Genomic DNA, 19,346 nt, shown 5'->3' with positions numbered 1-19,346 from the left:
ACATGAGGATCAACTGAACTGCATCATAAGCTTCAAATTACCAACTTACATGGCATCATTACACCAACAATATTCACTCGGCAGAGAGAATCTGGGTTGATTCTATAATAGTTAGAAGCCCATACCATCCAATACAAATTTTTTGCTTCTTTTTCAAGCAAGGTATTTCGTTGGCCATAAAGGTCCAACTATCTACCTCCTCCATTTCCCATTGTTTTTGAGTTCATAAACTGCTTTAGATATACTTGTAATATAAAGGTGCCAATTGCCTCCACAAGCTCAAAAAAAATACACATAGTGACCCTAAATATTTCATTTGCCTCCATTCAAAAATTTCAACTGCCTTTGTCCCCTCAAAAAAAGAAAAGAAAATTCATGTGGTAACATAAAAAATTTTACTAATTTCATAAAAAATTTATTTGACTAAAATCTTATTCTCATGTTTTAACCTTAAATAGAAAGAGTTTTAAAAAGAAGGGAGTAATAGTTTAAAAAATAATTTTCTTTGATTGTATGTTTAAATTAAAAATTTTATCGCAAAAAAAGTATACTATACAAAAAAGTTAAATCTTGTTGGCAAAAAAGAGCTAAGTGTAGATGAGATAATTTTAAGAGATCATGAACTAAGTCTATCAATTGAACTCACCTTTATTAATTAAAACTCAAGAGACTTAAGTTTTATTAATTAAAACGAAAAGAAAAATTTTAATAGATATAATTTTATGTTATTATAATTTTATATTTTATGTATAGTTCTTTAATAGCATTTGATTTTAATAAGTTTTATATTTAATATAATTTAATAAAAACTATAATTAATTTAGTAATAATATTAATATTAATATTAATATTTATCTAGTGCGATGGCTAATGCTTGTGTAGATTTACACACACCCATTAACGAAGCAAAATAAATATACAAATATTAGTGGTTATAACGGAGGAAAAACATGTTCTGGAATGTATTAATAAAAAGCTGTAGTAAGCTTGTTCTTTACTCTTCATTTTTCATGCCTTAATGTATAGTTCAATGCTGGATAACTCAGTATGAGGGGAGTTCTACAAATGGGTAATTGAGAACTTAGAAAATTTGACAACATAAGAAAAATATGTCATTAATCGAACACGAGTTTAAATTTGGCAAGTCATAAAAACTTCCTGCTTGTTACATTACTGCCAGAAGCTTAAGGAGCAAATAAATTAAGCAAAAGGAAATTACGGTTTTTGGCTTAACTATGAACATTTGATAAAACATTCATGTATATTTTTTGGGAAATGCTACTGTTATAATAAGCTCACCTAGCACTGACATGAGGAGATTAGATATAACTCAATCCCTAAACTTTAACTCTTGTAACTCAATTCTTATATGTTTAATCATTTAAATATTAGTCCTTAAATCTTAAAAATTAAAATTGTAAAGATCAAAATTATGTAAAAATTTATGAGTAATATTTTATATTACTAAATCCTTTTAATCTTTATAAATATTATAAATATTAATATTTTTAAATATTTTTAATATTTATAATTTTTTTTAAATTATAAATATTAATATTTAAATGTTTAAAATTATAGAGATTGAATTGCAAGAATAAAGTCTAAAGACTAAATTATAACCAAATGAAAGCTATAAAAATTGTGTTACAATGAATCAAAATTTAAAAATTAAATTATAATTGAGTTAAAATTACAATGACTAAATGATTAAATTTTTTTTAATTTAAATCTAACTAAAATAAAATAAAACAGAATTTAAATAACAAAATAAAAATTAACTTTTAAAATAAAATAATTACTAAAACACGAAAAAAATTAATTAAATTCCAAACCGTCGTCTTTCAACTCTAAATCTTAAGTTTTAACCCCCAAACTTTCAACCCCAAAGCCTGAATCCTCATACTCCAAACTCCAAACCTAATCACATCTCCTGTTCCCAATTGCATCAAATAGTGTTAGTATTTGTTTAATTGTTTGGATCTAATAATTATGCAAATGATGTTGGGCATCGTTCTATGTTGGGCAAAATAGGCCTGTTTCATAGTTCTTGTACCTTGTACCCCACAAAAGAAAAATCCCGCTCGGATAAAAGAAGCACCTTGCTGGCGACATTAGATGGCTCAGCTGCTCAGCCAGCTTAGTTTCATATCTTCGAAGTCTAGCACATGCGTAAAGGAGAACCCTCCATAGCCAAAACTTCTCTATCCTCTGATTCAATATGTGGAGCGTTGTTTCCAAATCTCACTGGGGACAACTTCCTTTGCCAGCTCTCAACAGAAGGTGAAATTCTAGTCTGTGCCTTCAATTCTTCATTTATTTTTTTTTTTTCACACCTAAACTTACTTTCCCCTTCACTTGTTTTGTTGAAATTTTCGAGTATTTTTTTCCTTTGTCAGACCAAGAATTTCGCAATGATTTCTGTTGTGATTGTTTACTAGCGGGTTGTACAATGCATATGCCTTTTGAGTTTGTAAGAATACATGGCTTTATTGATTGTAAGTTGTAACTAAATTGTTCTCTATCTGATAGCATCTGTTATAATTTATGCTTCTTTGCTGCTGAGAAGGATTGTGCCTTATTCCGCTGTAATTGATATTTGCCCAAAAGTTGAACTAATACTCGTTTGAATGTCATTTTGAGGGCGGCTTTGATTTTTATTTAGTCAATTCAGGTAGTTATGTTGGGTTATATTATATAACATGCTAAACTGTTGTATTGTATACATATATTGCAGTAAACTAGACTGTAGAATTGCCGAGGTTAAGATAAGTGGGAGAACGACTGTAGTCTCTATGGGTATGTTAGCACCAAGAAAGTTCTTGCAGAAAAGGAAGAAAATGGAAGTTTTCAAGGATGCAGCTGATGAAGCTGAAAAGAAAAACTGGAGGAGATTGATGAAGCAAATTGATGAGACTGGTTCTGCTGTTGCAGTGCTAAGAAGTGAAAGGACCAAAAGCCAGACTATTCCTAGGGACCTTGTTGTTGGTACTCTAATTAGATATAAGCAACTGAAGAGATGGAACCATGTCTGCGAGGTAAGCAAGGGACATTGTTTTGTCACTTGAATTTAAGGAAGCAATTAGGTTCCATTTAAGAATCTGATGACCTCTTTTATTTGCAATTTGGCACCATTTTACTCTGTGTTATCTGACTGCAGAAGCTGTATGGTTTTGTGGCAGAGCACAAGTAGTAACTTGTTATATAATTTGGTTCTGATTGTTGAACGTAATGAGAGTATATTCTGGCTTCATTACCTTTTTTTATCAAAATTTGAAAGGCATTCTGATTGGCTGATACATGCATGCTTCTATTTGCTTTAGATTCTTGAATGGCTCCAGACTCAAACTTGGTGGGATTTTGGAGAGATGGATTTCTTAATGCTTATAACGGCTTATGGAAAGCTAGGGGACTTCAATGGCGCTGAGAGAATCTTGTGCTTGATGAATAAAAAGGGTTTTGTGCCAAATGTAATATCTCAGACTGCTCTTATGGAAGCATATGGCAGAGGAGGCCGTTACAATAATGCTGAGGCAATATTTCGTAGGATGCAGCATTCAGGCCCCGAACCTTCTGCTTTGTCTTATCAAATAACACTTAAAACATTTGTTGAGGTGAGTATACACATGATATGCAGTTGTATTCCCCTGTAATAAATTTAAATAGAGCAAAGTGTTACTTTTCCAGTGATAATGGATATGGAATATGATCTCTGTCTTTTTCAAGACATGTTTAGGTATATTTTCTTAAGCCATAAGGATGCGAGAGTGGAATTACAAGTTCTACATGCATCCTCAGTTGAATGCCTATTAGACTTGAACTGTCAGCGTGGGTACTGTTTTACAACAACCTTGGTTTGAAACAAATCATAATTTTGTATTAAAATTTTCTTGCTTCTGCTCTTATTATTTACTGATTCATGATCTATATATTTTTCTGTTTTTTACTATGAGGTTATGCATTTGGATGTTAAGTATCTCTTCCTCCAAAAGTGTAGGGATACAGCTATGAATGTTTATGTTACTGCATGCTTCCAACACCTTAAATTTCTTTGGTGCACTTTAAATTTGCAATGATTAACTGCATCATATCCCAATTTAGTATAGTTTTTTTGAAGTTATCGGATTAAGACTGAGTTTTGACAAAGAAAATGTTTGCCTGACTTTTAGTTTTGATATGTACTATTGGAAAACTTGCAGGGAAGCAAGTATAGGGAAGCTGAAGAATTATTTTACAGCCTTCTGAACAATGGAAAGCCACCTTTGAAACCTGATCAGAAAATGTTTCATATGATGATTTACATGTATAAAAAGGCTGGAAATTATGAAAAAGCTCGTAGAACATTTGCTTTGATGGCTGAGCGAAGAATTGAGCGCTGTACAATTACTTATAACAGCTTGATGTCATTTGAAACAAATTTCAAAGAAGTTTCAAAAATATATGACCAGGTAATATTGAATATTGATCAGATTTACCTTTCAATTGTTAGTGATAGATTGATAAGACCCCATCTCCTGTCACTATCATACCTCACAAGAAGAGACATAACAAGAATGGCAAAGGGCGGAAAAGATGGGACTATTGGTTTAGAAGAAAATACAATGGGTAAGGACTAGTTGAGACATAAAAGTAGGGGAGTAAAACTAAGTAGTCATGATGAAAACAAAAGTAAGGGAAGCATCAGAAAGTGGAGGGGGGGTATATATAGAGGAGTTGGGAACAATGAAGGAAAAAGAAGATTTTTAAGTCTAGATTAAGCTTTGGAGGGAGAGAGGCAAACCAGTTATGTTCTAGAGTTTCTGTTCAGTGGAGACTATATTGTAATAGTTTGTGGTTTGTATCTTGTTTTCTTTCCCTTTGTTACCCTTCTGTGTTAGTATCTGAAGTTGTAAGGTGCAGCTGTCCTCTGTATGAGTTTGTTGTGTTGTATCTGAAGTAATGCATTGTAGTGTTTATTTTTATTTTTGTGTGTAAATCTGCTTTTTATATGTTAGAGGTGATCTGATCTGGAACCATTTGTGGGGGGTCCTATCATAGATCTAGGGTTCTTTTATTTTGTTTAGGACTATTTAAATAAATAAAAAATTAAGTGGAAGCGTATATTATTAATTACTATTTGCATTATTTGTGGAAATATTAAATTTTATTTTTGGTTCTTTTATAAATATATCACTTGGAGTTTGTGTCTCTATATCTAGGAGCCAAGCAATCCATCCTAGCCTTTAATTTGAGATCATCAAATGACATTTTGAGTGTTAATTAACACAATGTCCTGACGAGGGTGTCCTCCCCCAAGTAGAGGGTTCTACATCTAGTTTTTAAAATGTTCTGATAGACAAGATCAAACCATCTTTTCCAATTGACTTTCCTTGTATTACAAGCCCCTGCTTCATCTTTAGCATTCCCTATGATCCAATCCCACAAGGGAAGAGAAAAATATTTTAATTTAGGATGTTTTAACCAACTTAAGCTAGACTTGTCTAGCTTTAGGGCAATCCCAAGGAATGTGAAGGGAGGTATCTAGGGAATTGCAGCTAAAAGGGCAAGTCCTGTGGCAGATGCTAGTTCCACCTAGGGCAAGCCAAAAGGGCTTTATAAATTTTTAATGCTGTGTTGTGTCTAGTGTAGCATTGTATAAGATGATACTGTTGTATGTGATGAAAAACGAAGGGGAGAGGAGGGAGAGAGAGAAGAGAAAGGGGGAAGAGAGAGAAAGAAGAAAGGGAAGGCTGAGATTCTCAAAATCTCTATTCAATAATATTCAAAGATGAATATAAATGATAAACCTAACTCTATTCATAAAGCTTTAAAAATAATTAAATAATAATTCAAATTCAAATTTCAAATCCTAAATCTAAATATAATCTTAAAGGTGCTGATATAAGAAAATAATAAAATAAATAATAAATCTTAATTCTAGTAGATAAATATCCTTATTTAAATATCCCTAATGGATAATCCTAATATCTTAGATAAATCCTAATTATCCTAATTAATCATTATCCTATATTCTATCATTTATCTTATTAAATATAAATACATCTAAGATAACAATAAAATAAAATAATAAATCCTAATTCTAATGGATAAATATCTTTATTTGAACATCCTTAATGGATGATCCTAATATCTTAAATGAACTCTAATTATCCAAATTAACCATGATGTAAAACAAGAAGGGGTAAGAGGAAGAGAGAGAAGAAAAAGAGGAGGAAGAGAGAGAAAGAAGGAGGGAGAAGATTGAAACTCTCAGAATCCCTATTCAATGATAATCAAAAGCTGATTACAAATGAAAACCTTAACTCTATTCATATAATTCTAAAATGATAAAATAATAATAAAATAATAAATCTATCTAAATCCTAAATGTAATTGAAAAAGATACTGATAGAATGATAATATCCTATCTTATTAAATATAAATAAATCTAAGATAACAATCAAATAATAGGATAAATATCCTTATTTGAATATCCCTAATGGATAATCTTAATATCTTAAATAAACCCTAATTATCTTCATTAACTACTATCTCATATTTCATCATTTCTCCTCTGCTTGAAGCATAAAGTAGTTGAGGAGGGACGGGTAGGAGAAATTTCATCCACGTGCATAAATTTGTAAATCTTTTCTGGCAAGTAAGGTAGCAATGAACTACACCATGCAGAGAACAATATTGATTATTTGTAATCTTTGGAAACCATTTCCAGCAGACAAGATACTATTGAAGCTTTTTATTAAGTAACTAGACTTTCTTGGCAGGTACAGTTTGTAGATGAGGTGAATCTATATTAAGGTGGGATTGGTTCTGGCTAATCACAACTTGGGATATAGCAAGTAAAGGAACATTTGTTGGAAATTCTAATGGAGCCTATGATGGTGACGGTGCTGAGGTGGACAAACCACTCTCATGATTAGACTCCACAAGAGTTATAGTAGACTCCTTTAATTTTAGCATTGGAGTTTCAACATCTATATGTTCATTAGCCATATTTTGGCTAATTAGCTACTCCACAATGTTGAATTTGACGTTCCAATTCAGCATTGTAGTGTTTGACCTTAGCTATTTGCCTTTAATATTCAGCACCAAAACCTGCATCCTCAGCAATTTGTCATGCATATTTAGCCGTACGATGTGCTTCATAGTTGCACCATTGTTCATATGCATACCAGTATTGGTGTCACACTAGGCACCCTATTGAAAGATTTGTGTCCTATCAAGCACTATTTGCTAAATTTTTTGGATTTACTGCCTATCTAGATAATGTTACAGTACCAAAGAATATTGAAGAAGCCATGGCCTTACCTAAATGGAGGCAAGATGTAATGGAGGAAATGGAAACGTTGACAAAAAACGATACATGGGATGTGTCACACCCTGAACTTTTAAAGTGTGACTGGCTGGAATACAAGAAAACTCATATTCCATAAGCCTAAACCCATATATTTTCTAATATATTAATTATCCAAACTCATTGTATAATCATCATTTGTATTAAACAACTACTAATATTAATAAAATATTTAAACTTGTTGTAGAAATTTCGGCAAAGTCTCCCTTGTAAGTTGGACTACCTGAAATCTCTACAACCTGCCAAAAGAATATCCATACAACATTCAAAGTTCTACTCCAATACAGTATATATGTACAATCCTAGAATAATTTAATCAAGGATCCTGCCTATAAGATTCATGGAGCGAATCTAGAACAAAACCAAGATACTTAAATATTTACATTAATCCACAATCTGGACAAAGCAACAAAATACTTCTTGTTTCAAGGAGTCCCACGAGATCAAATGAAGAACAGGTCCACTTCTATTATCTGAATACCCAAAAATTCTTCAGTAAATAACGTTCCCAAATAATAATAATATTAAACAAAAATGATAATTATAAATATAAAATAGGAAACAAAAGACTAATCTAATTACAAAAGGTATTAGAAAATAATAATACAATTTAATCTTGATAATTGAGTGAATAAAATAGAAAGGGAAAGTAGAGAATCGTCAACAACCATACCATTTAGAAATATGACTTTCTATATAAAATAAATCACAAAATACAATTCCTAAGAGCAAAAATATGACTTCGAAAAACTTATTTTCTGTTAGGACCTCAACAGAACGAATAATAGGCGTAGACACACAGTCCACGAGGGTAAGTAATATCCGGCATGGCTAGAAGCCACGAAAAAAAAAAGGCGTGAATTATGTTCACGAAATTGCACTCTCCATTCCACGTGTGTTGGCCGACTCACGAGGCTAGGACCTCCAATGTACCCTACTAGCTAGGTATGCCATGGCGCGCCAAAGCTAACGATACTGTTGTTAGCAATCAGTATTCTGTATTCAGTCTCGTAAAAAATTTATGGCATGCATAGAATCTATAAACTCTTGTAATTCAAATTGTTCTTTAATTTGGAAGATATAAACAATCTTTTCACGATAATTTATCTGATCCATGCATGTATGATATATATATATACACATAAATATATATATCTACATTTTAAAAATGAAATACTATGAAAATATCTATATGATTAAAGTTGAGTCATAATCAAACTAATTACATATGAATGAACTAAATCTTAAGATACAAATAAAAAAAGAAATCAATTCAGAACAATTAAGGTAATTAAATAAGGTAAAAGAAAGATCATTACTTCTATATATTAGGGAACGTTATTTACTTACTTGGTATGCTGCCAAGTTCCTAAAATTCTCTTTTCTCAACTTCAATTAAGCTTCTCTGCTTCTGGAATCCCTATTAGATATAATAAAACTTTAATATCTCTTTTTACAATTTGAATCAATTTTTCATATGTCCACTTTTATGCCTCCCAATTTCTCCATTTTTATTCTTAGCCAAACTAATGGCATTGTTATTATTATATAATCCTAATTATACTTCTAAATCATCTTTTGCCATGTATTAACATAATTATTATAACACACACTCATATCATAATTTCCTTGTTCAGCAACAAAATTCAAGACTTCAATTTTAATATTAACTAAAGAAACAACTCTCCCCTTAATTGTACAGCTTTAAATCAAAAGGGCAAGAAAAGAGTTTAAAACTTAACATCTAAAGCAAGAGAAATATCAATATTCAGTATATATACCAGTAGCACAATGATGAGAATGAAAAGTTCAATTAGCTAACTTAGCATGGTAGAATAGAGAATAGAAGAAGACATCTACAGCATAAAGAATAAGAGAAAGAAATCATCAAGCAAACCTCCAATAATGACAAATCCACTACTCAACCTTCATGCACGGAGAGAAAGGAGGAGGAGATCACGGTTCCATCAAGTTTTCAGCAACAATGTGTGTTTTTTTTTCATTTTTCATTTTTTTTTTTGCTGCAACAGACCAGCAAAGTGGAGAAGAAAAAAGAAAGGAAGAGCCAAAGAAACAAAGGACCCAATGGAGATGAACGACGGAGGAAGAAGGACGAAGAGCGAGGATCGATGGAAGCTTAAAGAATTCTCTTTCTCTCTCGTGCTCGTCTACTTTGTTCTGTCTCTTATTCTCTCTATTCTGCCCCTTTTTACCAACAAAGAGGAAGAAGGGTTAAATAAAAAGATAATGGGGGAAAATTACAGGAAAAGACCCAAGCTTATTTGATAAAATTACAAAATACTAACCACCAGATTTTTTTTATTTTTATTATTACTACTATTATTATTTTATTTATATATATATATATATATTTTTTTTTTAGGATTATTATAGGATGTTGTAGAATTGCCTCCAAGCAAGAAAGCTGTTAAATGTAAGTGGGTCTTTACACCTAAATACAATGTTGATGGTAGTCTAAACAAACACAAAGGAAGACTTGTTGCTCAAGGGTTGGCCTAGGTGTATGGCATGGACTATACTGAGACATTTGCACCTATAGCCAAACTTAATATTGTCAGAATAATTCTATCTCTAGCTACCAGTTTTGATTGGCAGTTACATCAATTAGATGCAAAAAACACCTTCCTGAATGGTGAGTTGAAAGAAGAAGTATATATAAAGTTGCCTCCTAGGTTCTTAGGGAATAAATCAAATCAGTATGCAAATTGAAGAAGCCCTTGTATGGACTAAAGTAGTCTCCAAGAGCGTGGTTTGAGAGACTTACTCAGGTACTAAAAAAGGCAAGGTTTACGCAAGATCAAAGCGATCACACCATGTTCTTTAAACACTGAGGCGCTAAAATTACTGTTTTGTTAGTTGATGTGGATGATATGGTTCTTACAAGTGATGATATTGAGGAGATTGAAAACCTTAAAAAGGCACCAGCTCAAGAATTCCAAATAAAGGATCTTGGAGAAGTGAAGTACTTCCTAGGTATGGAGGTGGTGAGATCTAAGAAGGGAATTTCTATTTCTCAGAGAAAGTATGTGCTAGATCTCTTGAAAGAGAATGGCATGCTTGGATGTAGACCTAGTGATACACCTATCTAAGTTGACAAGATAAGCAATGAAGAGGACCTAGGCAAGTCTGTTGATATAGGCAGGTATCAACATATAGGGGGGAAACTGAGCTACTTGTCACATATCAGGCTGAATATTGCTTTTGCAATCAATATGGCTAGTCAACACTCACATGACCCCAAACAAAAACACTTGAATGAGGTTTGTAGAATTCTCAAGTATTTGAAAGGTACTTCAGGAAAAGGATTATGGTTTAAGAAATCTAAGAAACAGGGTGTAGAAATCTTCACAAATGGAAAATGGGCAGGTGATCATGAGGACAGAAAGTCCACATCTGGATACTGCACTTTTGTTTGGGGAAACTTGGTTACTTGGAGAAGCAAGAAGTAGAGTGTAGTTGCTTGTAATAGTGCAAAGGCAGAATTTCGAGCCATTGCGTTAGGAATTTGTGAAGGTATATGGCTAAAAAGAGTTATTGAGGAACTAAAAAAGAATGTGAATTTGCCTGTCACTCTCAAACAATCCAGTCCAATATGATAGGACTAGGCACATTGAGATGTACAAACACTTTATCAAAGAAAAGATTGATACTGGCATCATCCAGACACATACCAATAAGGGAGCAAATGGCTTATGTTCTCACCAAAGGCCTGGGTAGAGATAAGTTTGATTATTTTATTGGCAAGTTGGACATGACATCTATGTTCCAACTTTAGGGGGGTATGGAAATATATAATATTTAATGTAAATATTTGGTGATTATTCCCGTAGATGTTACACGATCAAATAGGATCAAATTTATCAGGGAAGATTTGATTTTATTCTGTATCATTGTAAATCCCTTGTTTCTTGGCCCATATCATGGTTTCCCTATTGTATATATTCTATCGACACCCACTAAATAAAATAAGTTTAATAAGGCTTTATTGTGACAAGTTAGCTATCAACATACATGATCCTATACAACATGACAGGACCAAGCATGTTGAAATTGATCAACACCTCATCAAAGAGAAGTTGGAAAGTGGTCTAATCTGTACCCCCTACATACCTTCTGCTAATTCAGATATACTCACAAAGGGATTATCAAGTGAACATTTTCATAAGTTAGCATCCAAGCTGGGAATGGATGACATCCACTCTCTAGCTTGAAGAGGAGTGTTAAAATGTGTAGTTAAATTGCGTTTATTTATTCCTTTAGTAGATAGATATTGATTGGTGGTTAGAGATTAAAATAGCATTTATTACTCTATGTTATGTACTCTTATAAATATCTCAGCAAACTCTTGTAAATTATCTGAGAAATAATTAAAAGTATTTTTCCCACCAAATTTGTCATTAACTATTTTGGCATCATTTTGGAATCATGGATACACACTGGAGGCTTGTCTGATTCCTAGAAGTCGAGACTGCCCAATTTATGTTATTTAAAAATCAAACCACTGGTGTTTTGAAGGACTGCATTTTATTTACTCTATTTTTTCTTGTGTTCTGCCTTTAATATGTTATTTATAATTAATTCATCAGATTTTGAAGTGAATGCCTAATTTTAGATGCAAAGAGCCGGTCTCCAGCCTGATGTTGTGAGCTATGCCTTACTCATCAATGCTTATGGGAAGGCTAGAAGGGAGGATGAAGCACTGGCTGTCTTTGAGGAAATGCTTGATGCTGGTGTTAGGTATGTGATGGAACCCTGCTGATAAAACAGTAAATAAAGCCAGAAAAGAGACAGCAGAAGAAATAAATGAGGGGAAATGCTGAGGTTTTTCTATTATAAATCAAAATGAACAGAATCAGTGTTATATGAGCCCACTGATTCTGGCAAAACCCTATTCCTCTGTTACAGCCAAACTGAAATCAAAACAGACAACTCAAGAACTAATTCACAGAGAAACACTAAAACTGAACCATTGGCATTCAAGAGGCCAAACTCTCCTAACCACACTCACAATGCAAAATAATCCATAATACCCCTCCTTACCAGCAGAAAGAGTAGTAAAACTCAAAAAGCAACATGCACCACTCCCAACATAGGCTATACACCTAGGCAGCCCCAAAACCATCATTACAACAGTACTTACTTTCCCTTGCACTCAGGATCCGTAGGACCAACACATAATCCAGCAGAGTTCTCTTCTTCCTCCCCTTTTGTCCCCCTTGATTTCCTCCTATATGTTTTTATAACTTTATCAGTTCTACAGTATGCAACCCAAACTTTTTTATAGCAAGACTTCAATGTTGCCAAAGCTACACATTAAGCACATACTAGTGATATATAGTTGCCGTCTCAGATCTCAAGTGTAAAACAATACTGAATCTTATTAAAAGTTATTGGTCTTTAACTTTTTGCTTTTTATACAAAATTTAGCATTGCATTGATGATATAAAATTGATTGTCGCTTAGATTTAAAGCTAACCTACTTAATAGCTTACTAGTGCACATGTTATTTATTAGTTGTTTTCCTCAATTATCCTTAAATTTTAACTCAAAACTACTCAATTCCTATAATTTCTTAACTTGAAACAACTCAATCCCTATAGTTGCTTGATTCGATACAACTTAGTCCCTATAATTCCTTAATTTAGTAAATCACAAGAACTAAGTTGTACTAAGTCAAAGTCGAAAGACTAAATTGATAATTGAGGGAGAGTTTAGGGAGTAAAAACTATGTTATCCCAAAATTTAAATTACATAATTGGAATATTTGTAATTATCTCTTGGAGGACATAAGTCAAAAACTCAATGATAAAGATAGTCTAGCTAACGGTTTTAATAATAGTATCGTCCTTGTAACAAAGGTTAGAGTCACATGTTGTTATTCTAGTAATCATGTAACAAAATCCTTAATCTTTTCTTAGGCATTTTACAAAGCAATTACCTATGAATGCAGCACAGCTTCCTTGGTGCCATCATGAGTAAAGTATTCAAAAAAAAAAAAATTGGCCTGTTGAGACACTGGTATTACTACTACTACTACTATTATTATTAGTTTATGTTTCTTATTTTCTCATTCATATATTATATTCTAGGTTAGTTTAAATACTATATCTTTGTTAATATTTTATATATCTCAGAAGATAAATCTATGATGTTAAGATTTAGTAAAAGATATTTTAAGGATCCTGGAGTTAGGGTTATATGACAGCTTATATTAAGCCCTAATGTATCCTATTATGATTAAGAAATAAGAGCTACAGAGGTTACTTTACCTCTGTTTCTACATGGCCAATATGAACAAAGCATTCAAATTGATCTACCCTTATCACCAAGAATCAATTAATACAAAATATCAATCAAATCAATAGTAATTTGCAATGTTCATGAGCTGAGTGATGTAGCTCATCTCAAATTCTCTGCAATGGATAGGTAAGCGTCCAGTTTGCTCATTTTTTAATTGATTTCTATCATATTACAAAAACCATGATGATATCTAGCATGCCTATACAGTTAATGTGCCTTTAATAACAAACTTTTTTAAACTTATTTTTTTTGGAAGTGTAGACGTTCGGACAGGCTTTTCAGTTGATTGCTGGATATATGTTCTGGCAACATATTTCTCTGTTATTTTCTGGTTTAATTGGTAAATTCTGTAGCTTAGTAAAACAATTTTAACGTTCCGTATCCTATCCCTTTTCACAGACCAACCCAGAAGGCTTATAATATTTTGCTTGATGCATTTTCAATATCGGGAATGGTAGAGCAAGCTCAGACTGTGTTGAAAAGCATGAGAAGGGATAGGTAAATCTTGTCTCTAATGTTAAAAGTTTTAATGCCATTTTTATGATATAAATTTTTGAAGTTTCTATATTTTAAACAAGTGAGATAGAAAAATAGTTTTCTTCAATTCAAAGCATAAATCTTCTAAAGTTATCTTTCGTAGAAATTTTTTGTCAAGAGAAAGGGAAAGCTAATGGGAATTTCTGATGTGTAGGGGTAGAAAGAATGTGAGAGAGAGAGAGAGAGAGACAAAAGAGAAAGAAGAAGAGAGATTAGGAGATACTGAATAGTGCAATCTGAATCATTCTCAAACGCATAGGTTTTGATTAGAACCTCCCTTTATATAGTAATTACTAACTCCTACTTCCCTTAACCTCCTAAAGGTCACAAACCACTAACTACTTTACTAATTATAAATTATACACCAGTTTCATACTCAAAAGTGTCCATTATGTTTGAGACATTTTTTCTTGGAAGATGTCTTGTCAAAAATAATTTTTAATTTGATTATAATGACAGATTGATATTCATTGACAAATAACATCCTCTTGACCTCTTGTAAACTCTGCCGCATGGTGCTTCTGCTTATCCTGAGTTGCATATTCTGGTGCAAATAGCATATTATTTTTCTACAGAGCAATATATTCTGGTTTCTGGTGCAAGTAGCATGATGTTTTTTCAATTGTTGCACTGAACAAGATGAAATGTATATAATTCCCTATGAAGGAAATAATCTTTATATTTTCCAACTCAACTTTGTGGTGGATCAGTTAGTTCAAGGCTTCCATATTGTAATGTTGGAGAGAATTAGAATGGACAAGACAGCTGGATAATTCATGTTTATAATAAGATTCCCAAATTATGAACTTTCATCTTTAAGAACAAGACTCTGTAAATAGGAAGGAATGAACAAGTATGCAGGAAATTTTGTGCTAAAATTGAAACTTTCATGATAATGATGTCCCTAGAAATGATAGGAGGTATATGGAGATTATGGATAGCAGCTCTACCCCTACTGATTAACTAATGGATATGGATTATTCTTATGCTTTCACTAATTTCTGTTTCTGTGTTCTTTTTTGGGAGTGGAAAGGACAAAATAATATAATGTTTTCAAATTTTGTTAAGGAAAATCAAAGTTGTATGACATTCTATAACAGGCCCCGTAACTTCATTCAATTTTGTAAGACAGCCTCATAGTCTTCAAATTTTTGAGAAGGCTAAGAACTTTCTTTTTGAAATTTATCCTTTAGTTGTTTGAATATTAAAACTTGAGAAGATCTTTGACGTGATTGGAGCCTTTTTATTTCTACGTACTGTTGTAGCTTCTAAATCTTAAGATGCCCCCTTTTGTGGAAGATTGACATTTGTTCTTTTACATAAAGCAACGGACTTTGACATTTGTGTTTTAATGCCTAAAAAAAAAAAAAAATCATGGTTTGACTAACAGTTTGACCTTTTAGCTTTAGTAATTGTTTGACGGTCATGACGTTAAGTTTTACATCATACCATGTTTTAGAAACTATACTTTTAAGTCTTCGACTGAGCCTTTCACCAACACGTCAACAAAATTTTCTGTGCATGTCAGTCTACATTTTTTATAATGCAGAATTTGTATAGGCCTTAGTATACCTTTTCATGGAATGCACACCTGTCTAGATGCAGATTGGTAATCTTCTTTCCTTTGTTCTTTTGTTCGCCTTGTTTTCTTTACGTGTTTCCTCATAATCATTTGTGTACAAGACAAAATCAAGTATAAGAAGAACTGTTTTAAAGCCATACATTTGTGTAACAATGAAGAAAATTGAGAGAGGTACCGTATGGCTAAGAAGGAAACTAAGAGAGCTGTGGGTGAAGCTCGTTCTAAAGCTTTTGAAGAATTTTATAAAAGCCTTGAGACGAAGGAAGGAGAGCGAAATATTTATAAGATTGCCAAGAGTAGGGAAAGAAAATCAAGAAATCTAGAACAGGTAAGGTGTATTAAGGATGAAGAGGGAAGAACTTTAGTTACAGATGCTGAAATTAAAAATAGATGGGAGACTTACTTTTCTAAACTTTTCAATGATGGAAAGGGTTCATCTAGTGACTTGGAGGATTTAGTAACTGGTGAAGGAGAATAAAATTTGTCATTCTATTGAATAATACGTGATAAGGAGGTAAAGGAAGCTCTTAAGAAAATGGCAAATGGAAGAGCCAACGGACCTGATTGTATATCTATCGAAGTGTGGAAATGTTTAGGTGAAGAAGGGGTGAGATGGTTAACTAAGTTATTTAATGTGATTTTACGGTCCAAGAAAATGCCTGATGAGTGGAGGAGAAGTACATTAATTCCTATTTATAAAAATAAAGGAGATATTCAGAATTGTACTAACTATAGAGGGATTAAACTCATGAGCCACACAATGAAATTGTGGGAGAAAGTAATTGAGCACAGGTTGAGATTGGAGACAAGTATTTCTGAGAATCAGTTTGGTTTTATACCAGGTAGATCAACTACAGAGGCGATTTATCTACTAAGGGGATTAATGGAAAAGTATCGTTGTAAAGATAAAGATCTACACATAGTTTTTATTGATTTGAAAAAAGCTTATGACCGTATATCAAGAGAAGTGCTTTGGAAAGCATTAGAAAAAAAGGGAGTACGGATTGCTTATATTAAAGCCATACAAGATATGTATGAGGGGGTAAAAACTAGTATAAGAACGCCTAGTGGTCAAACAAAGGATTTTCCTATAAAGATTGGACTACATCAGGAATCATCTCTGAGTCCTTATTTGTTCAACTTGATCTTAAATGTTTTAACGGAACATATTCAAGGGAAAATTTCGAAATGTATGCTCTTCGCCGATGATATAGTTCTTATAGCAGAGACAAGAGAAGAGGTTAATTGCAAACTTGAGTTGTGGAGGAGGACATTGGAGTCAAAAAGTTTTCGTCTGAGTAGAAGTAAGACGGAATATTTATATTGTAAATTTGGTAAAGGACTATTTGACAATAATTTGGAAGTGAAATTGGGAGATCAAATTATACCTCAAGTGAAAAAGTTTAGATATTTGGGAGCCATTATTCAAAATGATGGCGAAATCAGTGGAGATATTTCACATGGAATTCAAGCTGGATGGTTTAATTGGAGAAAAGATAAAGGAGTTATTTGCGATCGTAAGGTGCCTAATAAACTTAAAGGAAAGTTTTATCGCACTGCTATTAGACCGGCAATGTTATATAGTAGTGAATGCTGGGCTCTAACGGGACAGCAAGAGCATAAAATTGGATTAGCAGAGATGAGAATGTTACGATGGATGTGCGGACATACACGTAAAGATAAAATTCAAAATGAGCACGTACGCGAAAAAGTGAGGGTGGCACCTATTGAGGAAAAAATGGTAGAAAATCAGTTGAGATGGTTTGGGCATGTACAAAGAATACCAAGGGAGGCACCAGTGAGAAGAGTGGAAAATATAACTTTGAGTCCGATTAAGAGAGGTAGAGTAAGGTTTAAGAGAACACTCTTGAAAGTTATTGAACGCGATCTCTTAATTAATAATATTCCTAAAAGTTTGATAAATGATAGAGCACAATGGCGTCTTGCAATCCATGTAGCCGACCCCACCTAGTGGGATAAAGGCTTGTTGTTGTTGTTGTTGTTGTTTTTCCTCATAATTATTTGTTATGAAAATGCTGTTTAGATGTGTCAGAGTTAGGGTCCAATTCTTTGTATGATATTAATTGCAGGATATTCAAGTCGCCAATGTTACTCTTGTCAAATAATTTGCATGTGTGACGTAGATATAGGATTTGTCTATCTGATGCTAGTGTGGATGCAAGCCTAATCTGTGAATTATGAAATGAGATTTCATAGATTAGCGGATTTATTATTTATTAGCCTAAAACAAATTTACTTGAATAAATACTTTTGATGTCGAATGAAAAATGATTTTTGTCTCATTGAATTTTTTCTGGGTTCAGCTTTCATTGGCGTTCTTTGATTGTGGGTTTTCCCCCACTGTTCTGTTTACTTGAGGAGCACTTCTTGAAGGAATTGTATTGGAACTTGGAAGCATAAATTTTACTGTCATCATTCTTTTTTGTGTTTGAGAACGACATCGATCATGCTTCTCTTATGCTGTCATTGTATTTTTATTTTATTTTTTTCCAACGCAGATATTCACCTGATCTTTGCTCATACACTACTATGTTGTCTGCTTATGTCAATGCATTGGATATGGAGGGAGCTGAGAAGTTTTTCAGGAGATTAATACATGACGGTTTTAAGCCTAATGTTGTCACTTATGGAACCCTAATTAAAGGGTATGCCAAGTTGAATGATCTTGGCAAGATAATGGAGAAATACGAGGAAATGCATGGATGCGGTATCGAGGCCAATCAAACTATTTTAACTACAATCATGGATGCGTATGGAAGAAATGGGGATTTTAGTGGTGCTGTTGTTTGGTTTAAGGAAATGGAATCAAATGGAATTCATCCTGATCAAAAAGCAAAAAATATTCTATTATCTCTGGCAAAAACAGACAAAGAAAGACAAGAGGCTAATGAGCTTGTAGGACATTCCGATGAAGTTAGCGGTTTAAACGCGGTCAATGGCTCTGTTCCAGTTGTTGATAGCAATAATGAAGGTGAAGGTGATCATGAAAACGACGAGGAAGAGGAAGAAGGTAATTATGAATATTTTGATGGCCAGCTAGCCATGGCATGTGACGAACAATCCAGATGAATGTTGATGATAGACACATCTTAATTTTTTTCCTTCATATTATTTTTGAAGTTTTTTTGGTAAACGTTATATTTTTGAATTTAGCTTCATGTTTTATGTTAAAATCATATAAGCAATTGGAAGCCATTATTTTAGGTCAGATGTATAGGCAATTGACATCTTGTTCCATTTAAGCTTGCGAAGAGCGTTAATTGGAAGTCAGTCAGCTGCCATGTGTGGAAAAAAAATGGAAATTTTTGTTTTTTTGTTTTTTTTTTGGGGGGGGGGGGGGTGGGGGGTTGTGTTTAAAAGGAAGACTGGGAATCCCGACTGATGACCATTCCCTTTATTTAACATATCTGAGCCCAGGTTCATTTCCTTTGGGAACATGCTCTTCCTTCCTCCTCTTCAAATGTTTCTTCATCCTATTCAATCCTCTGTTCAGTTTTAACTCCTTCCGAATCCCAGACTCGTCGAAACAGATTTCAA

General features: G+C 33.0%; 1 protein-coding gene across 2 annotated transcripts; it reads left to right on the top strand.

Moving 5' to 3' along the window:
- Positions 1–2,037: 2,037 nt before the first annotated feature.
- Positions 2,038–19,017, top strand: LOC129321818 (pentatricopeptide repeat-containing protein At3g59040). Of its 2 annotated transcripts, XM_054967732.1 has the most exons (7): positions 2,044–2,280; positions 2,735–3,035; positions 3,321–3,611; positions 4,197–4,445; positions 11,982–12,106; positions 14,069–14,167; positions 18,308–19,017. In XM_054967732.1, the coding sequence occupies exons 1-7, from the start codon at positions 2,219–2,221 to the stop codon at positions 18,876–18,878; spliced, it is 1,698 nt and encodes a 565-aa protein (XP_054823707.1). In that variant the 5' UTR covers positions 2,044–2,218; the 3' UTR covers positions 18,879–19,017. The 2 variants fall into 2 exon arrangements, with proteins under 2 accessions (XP_054823708.1, XP_054823707.1); XM_054967733.1 differs by lacking the exon at positions 14,069–14,167 and having other exon boundaries at positions 2,038–2,280.
- Positions 19,018–19,346: the final 329 nt, after the last annotated feature.

Source organism: Prosopis cineraria, unplaced genomic scaffold (genome assembly GCF_029017545.1).
Source record: "Prosopis cineraria cultivar Desert tree isolate PC_DT_omini unplaced genomic scaffold, ASM2901754v1 PC10, whole genome shotgun sequence".
NCBI classification, from domain to species: Eukaryota; Viridiplantae; Streptophyta; class Magnoliopsida; order Fabales; family Fabaceae; genus Prosopis; species Prosopis cineraria.
Note: the sequence above shows the minus strand (reverse complement) of the source record. Positions and strands in the feature narration are given on the sequence as shown.

Coding starts and splice junctions, on each gene's coding strand:
- LOC129321818 (XM_054967732.1), top strand. CDS start 2,219: ATGTGGAGCGTTGTTTCCAAATCTCACTGGGGACAACTTCCTTTGCCA. Junction 2,281..2,734: donor TTGCCAGCTCTCAACAGAAG/GTGAAATTCTAG, acceptor CATATATTGCAG/TAAACTAGACTGTAGAATTG. Junction 3,036..3,320: donor GATGGAACCATGTCTGCGAG/GTAAGCAAGGGA, acceptor TATTTGCTTTAG/ATTCTTGAATGGCTCCAGAC.